Source organism: Clarias gariepinus, chromosome 24 (genome assembly GCF_024256425.1).
Source record: "Clarias gariepinus isolate MV-2021 ecotype Netherlands chromosome 24, CGAR_prim_01v2, whole genome shotgun sequence".
Lineage (NCBI taxonomy): Eukaryota > Metazoa > Chordata > Actinopteri > Siluriformes > Clariidae > Clarias > Clarias gariepinus.
This window is the reverse complement of record NC_071123.1, coordinates 5017093-5034612: the sequence shown is the minus strand read 5'-3', so window position 1 is coordinate 5034612 and position 17520 is coordinate 5017093. Positions and strand designations below refer to the sequence as shown.

At 36.0% G+C, this 17520-nt stretch overlaps 1 protein-coding gene across 4 annotated transcripts; it reads right to left on the bottom strand.

The window, feature by feature from the left end:
• Positions 1-192: 192 nt before the first annotated feature.
• On the bottom strand, positions 193-16991 carry prune2 (prune homolog 2 with BCH domain). 4 transcript variants are annotated; one of them, XM_053484770.1, is made up of 13 exons: positions 15147-15498; positions 15005-15056; positions 12606-12694; positions 12231-12437; positions 10296-10472; positions 9377-9479; positions 9159-9290; positions 8990-9076; positions 8786-8884; positions 6702-6788; positions 4488-4526; positions 2701-2742; positions 193-2616 (listed from the first exon to the last, which is right to left on the bottom strand). In XM_053484770.1, the coding sequence occupies exons 3-13, from the start codon at positions 12658-12660 to the stop codon at positions 2589-2591; spliced, it is 1056 nt and encodes a 351-aa protein (XP_053340745.1). In that variant the 5' UTR covers positions 12661-12694; positions 15005-15056; positions 15147-15498; the 3' UTR covers positions 193-2588. The 4 variants fall into 4 exon arrangements, with proteins under 4 accessions (XP_053340745.1, XP_053340746.1, XP_053340744.1 ...); XM_053484771.1 differs by lacking the exons at positions 15005-15056; positions 15147-15498 and adding an exon at positions 16889-16991; XM_053484769.1 differs by lacking the exon at positions 15005-15056 and having other exon boundaries at positions 15147-15497.
• Between the last annotated feature and the right edge of the window lie 529 nt (positions 16992-17520).

The window sequence follows — 17520 nt, the reverse complement described above, 5'->3', positions numbered from 1 at the left end:
TTACAGAGTTGTTGCAGGTGAACCCCACATATAATTATATACTGTCGTTTTTAAAAGCATTTTTAGTATAAATAAAACAGAGATAAATGTCCCCCTTTATTAATTACTAAATTAAAGCAAACGCATTAGAAAGCAAATAAATAAATAAATAAATAAATAAATAACCCTTACAATTAGAGTAGAGGTAAATTTATTGATATACTCTGCATTATTTTACAAGGCCTCTGGGTCAATCCAATAATTTATATATTTTTTCATCTTTATTTCATATGATCCACAATTTTAATATATTAACAACTACGAGACATGCAGTGACTCGCCCACACCGGCACACACACACACACACACCCATAGACACACCAGAAGGATGTGGATATTGTGCTTTGCAGTTGTATTTTCTCTCGTCCACCCGTGAGGTCATTTCCTGCTTACAGCAACCTGAGAGACCGAAGGACACCCGAACGCATAACCGAAACACAATCACACCTACAAAGATCTCACACACTCACGTATACGAGGTGTTCATACAGTATGTACACGCAGGAGCTACATCGATAGACGTGTTAAGGATCTGAATCTGCATGCTGTCTCAGCTAATTTGATTGCTGTATATATTCCACGTGGCAAACACTGCGACCAAACACACACAGACATTGAGGTTTTTCGAAGCTCACTTTTGAGTTTTGCCTGCTTTTTTCTTTTAACACTACAGGCTAAAGATGGACAGGGGTGGACAAATCAGTAAAAATGTGCACAGTTCATAAACAGGTTATTCATTTTTCATTCAATGTTCTTCGTTAGACAAGATCGGCACATCAGCGAAACAAAAGCAAACAAATTCCTTCCTAACTCTTTCTTTGTTTTAAGGAAAAAAAGTTTTCATTTGTGTTTTAAAGCTCGCAGCACGGTGGCTTACTGTGTCACCTTGCACTTCCAGGGTCTGGGTTCAATTCCCGCCTCAGGGTCTGTGTGCATGGGGTTTGCATGTTCTCCCTGTGCTTGGTGGGTTTCCTCCATGTTTCCTCCGACAGTCCAAAGACATGCAGATTGGGCTGGTTGGCGTTCCCAAATTGCCTGAAGTGTGTGAGTGTGTGTATGTGTGTGTGCCCAGCGATAGATTGGCACCCTGTCCAGGGTGTTCCCCGCCTCATGCCCTAAGTCTCCTGTGATACGCTCCAGGTATAGCGTATCCCCCTGTATACAGGATAAAGCGCTATTGATGATGAGAATAATAATCATACATGCCTTTATCACCCTTTTAATCCCAAAATAAACATATGTACTGTATGCAAACGTTCATAACAACAACGATCCAAATCTTTCCTGTTTTACGTCTACTCTATACTCATTGTGCGTTGTTATGTTCCGTTGGTGGTTATAAAGCTCACTATTCAAGAAGGTGACAGAGTATAGAAAATATTTTTAGTAACACTTCCTGAATCGAGAACATATGGCTGTGTAACATACTGTAGCTACTTGCGAAATTTCCACTATGGACATCAGGTTGTTTTCTGTTGATGGTTTCTTCGCCAGAACTTGCAATTTCTTGTCAGCCTTTGGGTATATATGGGTCTATCATAGAAACTTGGCTTAGTATAACAAATATGGACATACTGTACTGTAACATTTCCTGAATCAAGTAAGTATGCCCAGATACCATAGGTATTTACAGGATCTTAGCTACGGACATCTTTAATAAAATGTCAGAAAGTCGTCTCCATTGTATCTTGATAGTAGCTATATCAGAACTCGACTTTAGAAGAACTGTCTAATCTTTTTTTTCCTTTTTTTTCTATTTAACATGAACTTACCAGCTTACCAACTGTAGCCTGACTATAGGACCCCTTCCAGCAATGCTCAGAATAGAGCTCGAGTTTGCATTGCGAATGGGCATGTGTTCACGTGCATCACATTATACTGTATGTTCCAGCTAACTAACTTTCGATATGTTTTAGCAAATTTTTTTTTTCTCTATCCGAACCAGTCCGATTCCTGGATAATCAGGTCACTAGAATTAACGTGGTACATGGTCTGATTTGTCCACCCTTGAGGTTAGAAATAAAAGTTTGCTGGTTTGCACTTGGCTGATGAACCTTTTCTTTTTTTTTTTTTTTGCAGTAAATTACATCAATTTCTATAAAGAGTTAAAGGACTACTTAAGCATTTATACTAAAACATATTTTGAATATACAGTAGAACTTTATTTTAGATTAGAGTGAGGAAAAGATTGAGGTGTAGTCCTTATTCTGTGAATGCTACATGATGATGTTCTGACTGTCTGGAGTGAGATGTCCACCATAATATTATTGCTGCTCATGTTTATCTAAAAGGAAAGAAAAGGATGGCGTATTGCGAAAAGATATAAAAAGACAAAAATGATTCCTGAAATGTATAATGTGTCTGAAAGATGAAGCTCGGCTGTAACTGGTAACCAATTCGAGTGAACCGCAGGACTTTCTAATGAGCTGAAGTGTGTGAGGAAGTGTGTTTGGGCAGTGGAATTTTGAGTCTTTCAAATATTCACATTATCTCTTGTTGTATATACACACACACACACTGGCCATGCTTTCCGCCTTTACATCCTTGGCTTAGGAGCTGCTTGCACTGGGTTGAGCTCTGCAACAGATAAAAGTGAAATATAAATAGAGACATGTGCGAGCATAGCAGATAGATAATAATAGTCTTAGAAGAAATACGTACGTAGGTACTGGCACATCAGGTCCCTGGAGAAAGCTGTTGATTCTATATAGGAAGAATTTTGAATAGCAGTCAGTAGGAGAATTTCTTTTTGTAGCTGCTTTATGATGTGCTGCAGGTGTGAAATAGCTATTGTTTGGAATTGTGTGCGTTGTAATAAATTTGCGTCAAATCCAGAGATGGGAGGTGACTGGGTACTTTAACGTCATGGGAGATATTCTACTTTTGCTTGAATAATATTCGCCCTAGGGAAGCTCGACTTTTACTCTAGTATAGAATTTATGTACCTTGCCCACCACTGGTCAAATCACAAGTTGTTTACTAATTAAAAAAAGTCAAAAGTCTGTACTATTGTTAATTTTACGTCCCAAAGTATGACTTACGGTATTCAAACTGACGAGTATAAATCAACATACATATAATTGTACATTATATAGTTAAATATGAATAAATATATTAAAACTCAAGCGGCACAGATACGTGCATTTGGATTTTAAGATATGTCATGTACTGTAGAACAAACGTACTTTTGCAAAAAGTTAATTCTACCACTAACAGAATATACTCATAGAATGACATCGCAAATGTAGAACTCTTAAAATAGCTTATTAAAACAACCAAAAACAACAATAAAAACACAAGTTTATGCTATTTCTTTGTCTATGTGAGCCATTTTTGAATTTCATGATCAGTCATATTTCTGTAGTAGTTACAAGGAACTAAAATTATGTCTATATTGCTTACTGTAAGTTGTGCTGAAAGAATAGGATATGTCACTATATTCAGCACAATCCTGAGCCCCATATATGTTAATAAAAATTAAAAAAAAATAAAAAAATGTCTAAAATGCTCTGAGCTCGAAGGGGCACAACATTTGGTCAGAAACATCTACTGCAGTTAATGAGTAGAAACAAGCTTCTACCATTCGCTGACTATATCAACCCTTTGCGTAGCTCTAAGCATACTGTATGCCTTCACAAACGAAGCATCAATTCCAAAACTAAGTCCAAATATCTGAAACCCAAATACATGGTATAATTGACTGATTAACAAGCCAGGAGTTCAGGCATGGAGATCATGAATGTTTTTAAACCAACCACACTAAGGTTGGAAAACACGCTGTTCACAAAACTAAAGGTTTTGATCACAATTTTGTTGTTTTCATAACTCAGTTTAATACATTTTTTGTATGTACTATAGTAAATATGTCCTAGTTGAATTATAATGTATATAATATATTATTATATAATATATAAGTCTAGGAAATTAAACTCTCGTGATCCTAGACAGCTGTTTTATACTTACACTGAGAGTCATTGATAATCCAAGAATTTACTTGCTACATTCAATGTATACTAAACTGCTTTGAGTTTTAACCTGAATTAAAGTTTAATTTCGCTTAATTAATTTGATTAAATAAATTAAACATACTACAGCAAATGTAAAAATAATCTGAAATGCATTTGATACATTTTAATCCTCTTGCCTCTACTTTCATCCCTTTGTGCCTTTAATTAAAGCCCTGATTAAACATTTGAATTACTGTAGCAATAATTTTCATTTAAATGTAGGAAATCTACTGAAGGGATTGAACAGTTTTGTAAATGAAAGCCTGTGTGGAAGAATAAAAGTATGAATTATGAGCAAGAGTAGCGTTGCGTTTTGATTGACAATTTGTAAAGTCATGTAGTAAATCAGGTGGTGCAGTGTGACTGATTAAAACTAAACACAGCAAGTGCTTGATTAGTTCCAAGCTGAAGTGCAGTGGATCCTTGACACCGATAACTCACTTTGAGTTCTCTCCCGCTTGCTGTAACTCCTCATCGAGTCTGTGGTGGAGGAAAATGGAAATAAAAGAGAAGGGTTTTAAGTCAGAGGATCTTAACCCATCTTACTTTTGGAGATGCATACGTACTCATTCATTTCAGCACTGCGTGTTATCTGTATCTACTTACATAACAAGACAGGATAAATGTGCAACAAGAACAGCAACAAGCGAAACCCGTTTGAACATATCATTGAGCTTTTAAACCACGGGCTACTTACACTATATTGCCAAAAGTAATCGCTCGCCTGCCTTCACATGCAGTATAAAAACAATATTAAATGTGGTTGCGACTTGAGTAACATCCAAATCTTATTCCATGTCCAGTCATGTTGGAACTGGTGTGGTGTTGTTTTTTCAGGAGTTGCGCTCAGCCCCTTACTTCCTGTCAAAGGAACTCTTAATGATTCATCATACCAAGACATTTTGGTCAATTTCAGGCTCCCAACTTTATGGGAAGAGTTTGAGGATGGCCACTTCCTGTTCCAACATGACTGCGCACTAGTGCACAAAGCAAGGTCCATAAAGACATGGAATAGAGAGTTTGGTGTGGGAGAATTTGACGGTCCTGCAGGTCCTGACGGTTGAGTCCTGACCTTAACCTGATAGAACACCTTTGGGATGAATTGGAGCGGAGACTGCGAACCAGGCCTTCTCATCCAACATCAGTGTCCAACCTCACAAATGCACGTTTGGAGAAATAGTCAAAGATTTCCATAAACACACTCCCAAACCTTGTGGAAAGCCTTCCTAGAAGAGTCTAAGCTGTAATAGCTGCAAAAGGGGCGGGGCCAAGATCATATTAAACCCTATGAATTAAGAATTTGATGTTACTAAAGGCGGGCGAGCGAATACTTTTGGCAACATATTGTATGTAATGGACGACTTTTAAAAAAAAAAGGCTTTTTTATTTTTAGAACACTGCCATTTTAGGAGGCTCATAAATATTGGAACAAATGGCTGACAAGCAGTTCCACAGCCAGGTGTGGCCTCTTCCCTCATTATTTACTCAATGACTAATCAAGCAGATAGGAACAGAAAGGTATGAAGAAGAAAAAGGAACAGCTCATTATCCAAAGCATACCACATCATCTGTCAAACATGTTGGATGCAGTGTTACAGTATGGCATAAGAGTACCAGGTCACTCGCTCCTAGTGTTTAATACATTCTAAAGTGTATAGGGCTATACACTCTGCTTAGAAGGATGCCAACTGGAAGGATGCCACTTCATATTGCAGATGGATAATGACCCAAGTCAAAGCTACCCAAGGAAAAGGAATGGAATATTCTTCACTGGCCAAGTCACTTACCTGATCTTAACCCAATAGGGAATGCTTTTCACTTACTGAAGACAACAAACAAGGTAGAAAGTCCCACAAACAAGCAGCTAGTAAAGCTGTCAAAGCATCTTGAGGGAGGAAACTCAGCATTTGGCCATGTCAGTTTGTTCCGGCAGTCATTGACTGCAAAGGATTTTCGAACAAGTATTAAAGACAAGTCTTATGTTTGTAATTATGTTAGTTTGTCCCATTATTTACGAGTCCCCAAAATGGCTGTAATTCCTAAAATGTTAATGCACCACTTTGGTCAAAGCTAAAAGTCTTGACTTTGCTCACACCTTAAGTGTTTCATTTCAAATTCAATGTGGTGGTGTACCGAGGCCAGTTTATGCACCTGACCATGTCACAAAATAATACACAAATGGCACAAATCAATGAAAACAACCAACCTAACGTTTATTATTCCTGATCATCTATTTAGCTGGACCCAGCAAAACTCCTTCCTTCACAAAATTCTCATATTTGCAAGACAAGGTCAGAGACAAGATTGTGGCTGAGATGTTTTTTTAAAAAAAGCCTTTATTAGCACTTGTTTCGGCACATTAGTATCTGTTACCGTGGAAACCACATTGTCAGGGATCTCTGTGACTCTCAGGAACACACCAACACCTCCACCACATTACCCTGTTACTGCTTATGTACAGCATTTCAAGCGTACACACAAACATCCTGTCGAGACAACAATTCACATGGCCATTCTGCCATGCTGTCAAAAGGTGGCATCCATAAGACAAAAGGAAGAAGACAAAGACATACTGTATGATATTTATAGATCTTACTTCATCGTCATGTGCAAGGATGGTGCAACAGTGAATTTTGAGATCATTCATATGCCCACCCTTCAAACGCCACTTTCTTTTTTTGTATCCTCTGTGCAGCTTTTCGATCCTCTTCCCTACAGCCCACCCTACCATCTTCACATGTTCTGAAGACAGAGAAGATGTAGATAAAACTTTTTTAAAAAAGGATTTCACCTTATAATTTGGATTTTATTGCTTATTGTACACCCACCACCACCTTGTCCATGTTTCTGTTCAATAACCATGAAAGATGCGAACCTTTGAACCCAGCTGTACAAAAGAAAACCAGTCTAAAAACAAACCAGTCTAAAATAAAATGTATAGATTGAATTAAATGACTGCACCCTTGTATTAACCACTTAAACTGGGAGGTCTAGATTGAGATCTAGAAACTCCTTGCTTTAATAATTATTTATTGAATTATTTTATCATACCAAACAATTTGTGTTAAGTAACCAATATGCATTTAGACCAGTTATACCACAGTGTTTTTACTTTTTCAATCATAAGATAATTTTCTATAACAGCACATCTGACTGTAGTTTGGGTAATTACTACTGTATAGTAATGAGCTTGTTCTGATACTGTATGTTAGCATTTCTATGGAAACTGCTTATGCATGGGGTCTTATACAAAAACCATTCCACATATTTTATGACTAATAATTGCCATAAACTAAATAGTAACTTAAATTAACTAATTACGTTTGTCAATTGCTTTTGCTAGTTAATTTAAAAAAAATCATTTAAATAAATTTGCTAGCTAGCTAAAATTAAATTATCTAGCTACATGATTTTTAAATCTTTGTCCGTACAGCAGAGACTTTGAATATCTTTAAACAACGACTCAAGACGCATCTGTTTCTCCAGTACTTGGACTAACTCCCCCCACCAAAAAAAAAAAAAAAAAAACTCTTCCCAGTTGTGTTGGGCTAATAGCACTTAGTTATTAAAATAGTTAACCCAGTGTAAGTATGTATCCAATGATGTAAACATTAAAGCACTTTTTGTAAGTCGCTCTGGATAAGAGCGTCTGCCAAATACGTAAATGTAAAAATTAGTTGATTTATTCAAATAATTGACCAAACTTAGGTTACTGGCTAATTAAACAAAATTTACCTAGCTAGCTAATTTATTTAGATAATTTACAAAACATAAGTAACTGGCTAACTGAACAAAATTTTACTAGCTAGCTAATTTATTCAGCTAATTTACAAAACTTAAGTAACTGGCTAAATGAACAATATTTACCTGGCTAGCTACTTTATGCAAATAATTTACAAAACTTTACTTATTATATGAAGACAAGCTATTTACAAACTTATGTAGCTAGCTAATTAAAATATAAGTAAAATTAAAAAACTGAAAGGCTAGTTAGTACATACAGCTATACCATGACATACAGTAACATCTGATTATGTCCTTCAAAGTTCAACACCATTCCATTGGTAACTTATCATTGTTTCTCATGGTCAATTTTAAGCACAAATATTTAATCTGTCATAAGGAATTTTTAAAAAGGAATAATTTACCAAGCTAATTTAAAAATCATGTAGCTAGATATTTTAATTTTAGCTAGCTAGCAAATTTATTCAAATGATTTTTTTTTTTTAATTAACTAGCAAAAGCAATTGACAAACGTAATTAGTTAATTTAAGTTACTATTTAGTTTATGGAAATTTTTAAAGCATATATTCATTTAAAAGCAATTACTAAAAACAATATGGAAAACAGAAAGACTAGTACAAAAATGTTGCTTACAGGATAAGCTATAACATGAGCTAAATTGTTTTATGGTTGTTCCAGAACTTCATACGTTACTCTAAACAGTTAAAATATGTATTGTAACATTCATTAATAAAGCATATATATATATATATATATATATATATATATATTGGTGGCAAATTGCTGTGGTATAAGCAGAAAAAAGCACTTTAAATAACAGTAAATGCTGTTTTAGGAAAACAATTGATTATCACAACATCCCAGTATGGATGATTACCTATAACAGCATGTCCTGCAATGTCTTATTTTTCACTAAGCAAAAAATAAGTAATAAATTTTGAAGGTAAATATTACAACGGTACATTTTTATATTAACAAAATAAACTCTCACTTACTTGATGATGCATTCAGGAATATGGACGTATTCCATAGGGATGAGCTCTTCCAGCTCTCCTAAACTGTTCACATACTTAATCTTACTGCTGAACTTGGAGCTGTAGGGAGCACACACAAATTAACATGAAGCATAAAAATGGAAAAGTAAGTAAATAAATAAATAAATAAATATCCTAATCTCTGGTTCCTAAAATCTCATTTACCTGATAAAGGGTCTGGTGATGGCTAGGATAGTCCTTATGAACCAGGAAGGATGAACAATAATGAACGACTTCAGGTTTTTTCGGAGCCTGTAAGCAAATTTTAAAGTCAGACAGCTCATTTATTTTAAAACCAAACATGCATATTTCTGCATTATAAGTTAGCAGCTACCTCCTGTCGATCATCTGATAACATCTCTTCAGCCAGCCGAGGCCAGGCGTCCTCCGGTGAGGAGTGGCCCCATTCAGGTAGACGATCATGTAATCCTCTGCTACCATCAGCTCCAACGTGCTGATAACATACCTGATAACAATTTCACAGCAAAGTGCTACTGACAGTTCAATTAAAGGACGTTAATACGGTTTATTGATAAACAGATAAGAACTCACAAAAAGAGGTTCTCCATTATGTCATGGTAGTCCTCACTATCGCTGTCCGGTAGGAAGCAAGCAGCGAACACGATAATAGCATTCGCACCATTTCCGTAGTAGCCTTTTAGAGAAGAGAGATCGCTGTTACAAAATACGGCATCATACTGTACATAGGAATGAATAACATTTTCAGTCCAGCAGAATCCTCAAGATTGAAAAGTGTCTCTGCACCATCTTACACTAAAGGTTCTTAACGTCCTTAAGGTAAAGTATTGGCACTGTGCCAGAATCTTTTACAGTTAAAAAAAGAAATAAGGAAGGCCTAGGCCTTAATTTAAACATACGCAAGTATTCAAAAGTAAAGATGTTTTTAAAAAGTGAAGAAACAAATTTGCTAATGAGCTGAGTTTTGTTGCTCATCAATAATATTTTTTAAACCAATAACCTCTCCATAAAACATTTAAAATCAATTTATGGAATTTTGCGAAAAAGCAGCGTTGTTTTTTTCACCCCAGGTCGATTTTACCAACTTTTCACCAGTGATAGGAACACCCTTAACCAATCACAAAAGTCGCTAACTAAGAAGGGAAAATCAAATGAACTCATTTACAAAATGTTACTCTCTATCTAATATAATGGTCTAATATAATGGTATTATTCTAGAGAAATAGAAATAACTAACTAGCTATAGCTATAGATAGTAAAGAGTATTTTAAATGTTAAAATAAAAGCATAAGTTTTTACTTGATTAAAAGTACAAGTGTTCAATTTTAATAATACCTCAGTAGAAATCAAATCTTTAGATTGATTCAGAGCATAAATACAATATCAAATTATAATTACTCATATATTTTTGTTTTCCAAAGTATGTTTACTTGGGTCTTTTATGGAACACAATTGTTTTTTGAGGGGTTTGCTACAGTACCAGCTTATATACCTCCATGGGAGATGACTTTTTGGTAGGGTTCAATACACTTCATATTGATGCGGTGTTCTTGTTCCCCGATGATGACCGTCCTCCAGAGTTTGGAGTCCTGTCGCTCCTCCTCGGAGGTGTATGCCGGGATGGGTTCGCTCTCTTCCTTCACTGGAGCTCTCTGGGATTCCTGAGGCTCTGAATAGTGTAAATTTAGATGTTTAAACAATATGAAGTGCAAGAATCATAATGTACCACTGACTGAAGACTGCAGTATATCACTATGACAAGATCAAGACTAAGGGGCCTTTCCTGAACTGTTTGCAGAACTGTCCCAAATTAAATTTCCTCATCACTCAACTTATCAAGGTGCTTCAATCACCTATGCATTGGCTATTAAAAGTTAAAATGTACTTATGAGCGACCAAGGACTGCACCAAAATGAACCATGTCAAACTCCTACTGAACTGTCACAATTTACCGACAAGCTGCTAGAGCAAAATCCCAAATCTTTCCATGTCAACACTAAACAACTGATTCAGCTTGTTTCTGAACTACATAATTCATCATGGAAATGCACGAACAACCTACAAATTGTCTTAATCTACCTTTGAATAATTTAAGAACAGCTACAATGCTTTTTAGTCGCTGACTAGGTTTCAAAATTTCCACCACAAATGAATATATTTTCCTGGCTGGCTGGGATTCTTTCCGAGCCGCAAGCTTGTGGTGATTCTACTTACACTTAGAACACTTTGGAGAATGGCTCCCCACAAACAAACCACAACTCGCCATAATGAATTCTCAAGAACTTCCTGACAATTTTTGTATTATTGTATACAATCTTGAGATGGCACCAATTTAGGATCAAATTTAGGAACATGGAAAAACCCCCTAAAACGACAAGGACTAGTTGAGATCAAGTCAAGACAATGTATTTAAGGAGGTCAAGGTTACAGTAAGTCAAGCTTTGGACTGCAAATCATGAAAACATTTTAGAGGCTACGCCTTTGCTTCATATCATTGATATTTATTACTTATTATAAGCTTTAATTCTCTTTTTAAGGTCACTGGCGGTCGTATAAGCATTTCACTACATTTCGTACTGTGTATGACTGTGTATGTGACAAATAAAATTTGAATTTGAATTTGAATTTTTGAATCTAGTTGGATGCATTGTACCATGTGCCTGGAGGCCAAGTCAAGTCCAACTACAAACAATAACAAATATAAGCTCAGCCTATAACAGAAAGCTCAAGTCAATACAGAAAAGGTTCTGTGAAGGAATACATGACTGGACTCAAATCCTACAGCCCGACTCATGCCTAACGTTGGTTAGAGATCACTTACTGACACTCTCCATGTACTTATATACAGTACAGTGGAGATATGTGCAATAGTATGTGTAAATATGTAATTACATATTTACACATACTATTGATGACACATACAAATATGATGCATTTAAAAACACACATGGGTTTGGAGAAACTTGTACAACCATCTTGCACCACTCAATTTTTGTACCAATAAGGCACATTTATTTTATTTTTAAATATATTTTAAGGTTCTTCTTAGACTTGACTTAAGGTTATTAGTAGGTTTCAAATCACAAAAGTGAGTTGGTGTCATTTAAGAGGTAGGGCCTCCAGCATTAACTCTTTCAGCAATTTGTGCTACATTAGCTTTTCTCTTTAGGGATCGGACCAGACAGGCTAGCCTTTTGTCCCTGCGGGCTCATAATAAGCGAGCTGCTCATAAGCGGGCTGCTCATAATCTTGTCACCAGTTTACTGATATATAATTGATAATCAGTGTTATTCACTATACCTGTCAGTTATTTTAATGGCATGGCTGATGTAAATTTAGTTAAGGGACAAATCCCTGTTTAGATGCCAATAACTTGTTTTATGCTTTTGAATTACTGTAGTTAGTTCATTTGTACTTCATGTCCTACCTTCCCAGTCTAACTCATGATCAGTGTAGTCGAGGATATCAGCCTCGTCAGGTGTGTCCAAATCGTCCACATTTATGTCCAGGTCATCGGGAGTGTCGAACAGATCATCTTCACTTTGATCCAGCGAGAGGCTGATCCGGGGCGCTGAGAGCTTTTTCCTTTGGGAGCCACTACCATCCCCCTTCAGTGGCAGTGTAGTGGGAGGGGCTACAAGATCAAAGAAGAATTAGATTTCATTAAACATCTATAATAATTTCCGTAAAATACATAACTGTGCTGAGAATTGTGTTTCTTTTTCAACCTAGCCTAATTAGAATTCTTGAAAATAAAATTCCTCAGTGTAAGCAATGTTTAAACCAGGTCATGATCACACACCTGGTCGGCCTTCTGCCCCCTCAGAGCTCATCTTGTGTTCAGGAGGCTGCTCCATTCCCTCATCACCGGGGAGCAGGGAGGAGGGTGATCTGCAGGATAACACACAAATCCATCTCTCTCAACTCAACTCTCATTGATTTATAGAGAAAATCTAACAGTGAAATGTTTTATGATGTACAATATGCTCACTGTCAGGGTTAGAAGTTATTTATGCAAGTTTTCGAAAGCCTTTAATAATTAATAATTCTTGATTTCAAAATAACTTTCCAATGCATTGTTAAAACCTGGAAGGATGGTGCTGAAGTGTTTTGATTCTGAAGTTGCAGAATAAAAAGTAAAGAGAAAAAGTAAGGGAATTTCCATACACGCAATGTGATGAGAACTCACGGGAGTGGGACTAAACAGCTGTGTTTGCATAAGAAAACCACTTGTAACTGATTAGGAAAAAAAAATCATTTTGATAGGGAGCATAAAGATTGGACTTTGGAGCGATTGAAAAAGGTCATGTGATCTGATGAGTCCAGATTGACCCAGAGCGATGAGCACGTCAGGGTAAGAAGGGAAGCACATGATGTGATACATTGTATAAAAAAGTTGAAACAATGTCTCATTTACATTTTTATATCATTACACATCTGAGCTGTTGAGGGGAAAGAGCCTTGCTCAAGGGCCCAAAGGTGGTGGTGCTGGGGATCAAACCTGTGACCTTCCAAACTAGAATCCAATGCCTTACCCATTGAGCTGCCCACATTCCCAATTCTTTAAGGGAATTATTTATAATGAATTATTAATAAACTAATACATATTTAATATATTATTATGATATTTCTAACACAATACAGGCAAATATTTGAGCTCTCAAAGAAGCAGCATGGATAAAGTCTTGGCAAAGTGACTGACATATATATATATATATATATATTTGGGTGTCTGGAACGGATTATCTGCATCTACATTATTTCCTATTGGAAAATATGAATTTCCACCTTAAGAACTCATCGACATAGTAAAATGTCCTAGTGCTGTTATGCTACTTGTGGAATTCCTCTACTGTTCTATAATAAGTGTTATACTAAATATCAGCGATTTTGTCTCGGAAGCTAACATGCAGCCAGTTCTTAAACCTAAACATGAGTATAAACAGTATGACATCATTCTTTTAAAAACAAAACCTGGTTTGTGTTTTTTTTTCCTTGGAGGAATGTGCTGTTGGAGGAAATGTATCAACTTTGCTGGTTGATAAGTGGTAGTTACAGTACAGTTACTCTGTACCATGTCACATATCAGCACCATCACTGATTATTTCCCCGTAGCAGCAAGACACAAATGTTGTTTTTCCTTCTGTGAAGTAGTCCATTTGTTACAGCTTTCCCATACTGTACGTCTGTGGTATACACAGCGTTACTGTTAATATTAGAATGAGTGTGAGGTTTGGGATTAAATTAATATTTGCACAACACATTTTAAAATTCCATTAAACGTAGATGGAATGACAAACAACTAAATCTGTCTCTGTTTGCTTTTTTGGTCATGTTTCGAGGCGGAGATGTCTCAAAAGGCACCGTAGACAAAATGGCAATCTCTCCATTTTGGATCAACATTAGAAAGCTTATTGGTTAAAACTGAATACTTCCTAGTCCATATATAGACATTTCCTTCGAACGCGTAGTTTGTTGTGCACAGAAAATACAAATGTTATGAATGAATACTGTTTGCACTCAGACCATCTCTATGCTGTTAAATCAAATCTCCTCCACCACCTCCTCCACCCCCTTTACAGTATATAGGGCATTAACTGTGTATACATTTGTAGTGTATAAATATCCAGAACACAGCGAATCCTGCAAAAGCACCGATTAGATTCTTTAGATCAAGCTCACGATAAAGAAATGTGATTATGAAGAATGTGAGGCATACAATTCATAACAGGAAGCTTACAGACAGGACCGGTGACGGATCCTTTTCCTTTAGTTATCGGTGTTGTTCTTAAGAAGGATAATTCAATACCAATTAAAGACCAAGTCTGATAATAAAAAAAAGTGAAGTCAACGTCATCGGCTAATTTTCATCCCTCATTCCCTCCTCCCTTTCTAGGATTTTCGTTTCTCTTCCAACTCGGCGGTCACACGTGTGTGTATATACACACACACACACACACGGACAGAGGCAAATGCTTTAGCTGGATGCAAAATGCTGCAAATTTAAATAACCAGCCCCAGGGCAGCCATGACAGTTGGAAAAAGTCTCCTGGATAAAACATTGAGATTCATGACCGAAACACATTAGAGAAATTATTAAACACACACATGCACAGGTACGCACTTAATTATAAAACAAACAGAATGCTGAAACTAAACCTCACTACAATGCAGTATATATATACACACACACACACAAACCGGTTCTCTCTAAACAGCTGCCCCTCCCATGTCTCCTGCTTCTCTTTCAGCTCTAGGAAAAAAGAAAACATGACCCATCTCTCTTTCTCTCTGCTTCTCTATCTCACTTCAATTGCTGCATCAACACACCCCAGTCACTCACCACTGCTGATACACACTTCTCCTTTCCTTTTAATCTCTCTCGGTCCTGCTCCAGGTATCAGAAATCATGTGTGTGTGAGTGTTAGAGAGAGAGAGAGGGGGAGGTTTCTGCGTTTCTCTCCGTTCCCCTGTGCAGCTACAGAGATGCTCGGCTCACCCACCGACAGCCTCCACCATTTTGTAGTCATGTGACTAGGACTGAACAAGTGCCCGAGGCTGCTCACTAAGGCTGGCTCAGAGGAAGGAGTGCAGCTCTGACAGCACAGAGAGTCAGCATGCAGCTAAAGGAGGACAGGTGGAGAGGAAACCAGGGGACTTGTGGACAAAAGGGAGGAGCAGAGAGCCTGAGACTGACCGTGCAGGTGAGAAGAGAGAAAGCCAGAGTAAGGAAGCTACAGTAGAAGAAGGATAGAGTGGGAGGGGGAGTGTGATCACAGCTGATTCTAGGAATGAAAAGAGCACATTAGTGCTGCACCACTGAGCTCGGCGATCCACATGGGGATTAAACTGGGGGACGTTTGTGCTACATGATACACATTCTGTAAATGTCTGTTTTTTTATTTTTCCTAAAATTTTTACATTTCATATTGTATTTGTTTGCTTAAATGGAACGTTCTATGATTGGAAATTGAATGTGTTCGTATTTAAAGCTTTGTGCTTTGTTTTTGATATTTTAAAAATACATTTGGTGAAATAAATATCATTTTGTAAATCTAACCTTTTTGTTTTTCTGTGTTCTGATTTTTTTATTTAGATTGTTTATTTAGTGAATTTACTTTTGATTTTTCTTTTGTTCCTAATACATTAAACTTAATAAAATAAAATAAAAATATTTTAACCCCTTAATATGGCAATATGTAGCAAAATTTAGACTTAAATTATTTCATTATGATTTTTTTTTGTTTTTTTTTTGAAGGGGCGGACTGATACTGATTTTTCATCTGATTTAAAGATAAAGTTTATAAAATGAGTTAAATTAAATTTTAAAAAACCATATGTTTAAAAAATTTTATTCAATAAACATGTACTACAATTTTTATTCTGTACATTTTTTAGGTTCAATCTTTTTTTTTAGTTAAAACATAAATTTGAATCTAAACAACTGGACTTCAAATGTGTTTATTTATAAACATTTAAAATCTGACATCTGCACATCTGCATCCTTATTATAGAATCACATTTATTCAAAACTGTACAATGTACACCAGACCATGTACAGTACAATGATGTCCACAACTCTGGAACAACTCTATCATTTAATTTATCCTGAATAATTGATTAATAAATGAAATCTAGAATGCCTAGGGGTTCTGTAGTTTACTCAACTGGAGCACCATTATGTAAAACCATTATGTAAAAAAGGCTCTATGTACAATTTTAGAAAAGATGTTTGCTCATCCAAACATAATTATTCAAAGACCTCAGGAACATAATGCAGTGTATTAACAAATTCTTTTGAAAAGTTGTTTCACAAATCACACACTACATCCACTTTTGAGACAGCAGTGTCGCACCTGAATACTTTGAGTCTAAAAATGAAATAAAATACACTAACAACCCTGTCACACTACCTGTACTCTTCAGTGGAGCTAATTACCGCAGTGTCCCTCACAGACTGTAAGATGATAACTTAACTAAACACTAACCATCACAGCATTATTCACTGTACAGCCATACGGGAAGAATCTGTGCGACAGAAAGCTTTTTAAAAATGTTCAGCAGTGTGTCAAGTTCAGTTCTCACCTTTTGAAATCCAGAATCTTCTCCAACAATCAGGAAGTGAATGTCCCTTCCTGACCTCTCGCTTATAATCCAAAGGTCATCACCATGACAACTTGTCACTTCTCATTGAGAGGGATCATCAGAATCGCCTTACACTCACAAAAACAGAATTCTGGCCTTGGCTCGATTTACCTATTGATAATATAAATATGTCCATTTTTCTAAAATATATTATGTTTGTAATGTATTTTATTTTTAATTGTTTAAAAATTATGCCCTTAATTTAAATATGTTGATACAGAAATTGTTTAGTGTACGCACTGTAATACTGCACATAAAAGTAAAACATGCAGATTTAGCATTAAAACAGAAACAATGAAATATAAAATAAAATAATGAAAAATGAAAGGTAAAGGTGCTATAGAACTTAAAACCATGAAATGTATCTGTTCCTTCCATTTTGAACCTGCAGCACAAATTGACAGTGTAATAAAAGTATAAATGTAAAAATGTCCAACATACAGTAGTTTACAGTTTTATTGTCATTAATTATCTTCTATATACTAAAGTAGTGCATATAAATGTCAATGATTCGTTTTTCAGAGATTTTCTGCTCATTCTGCATATATTGGATTATTTCTTCCTATAAAACA

Coding starts and splice junctions, on each gene's coding strand:
- prune2 (XM_053484771.1), bottom strand. CDS start 12,660: ATGGAGCAGCCTCCTGAACACAAGATGAGCTCTGAGGGGGCAGAAGGC. Junction 10,473..12,230: donor TCATGAGTTAGACTGGGAAG/GTAGGACATGAA, acceptor TACACTATTCAG/AGCCTCAGGAATCCCAGAGA. Junction 2,743..4,487: donor CAAGCGGGAGAGAACTCAAA/GTGAGTTATCGG, acceptor CTTCCTATATAG/AATCAACAGCTTTCTCCAGG.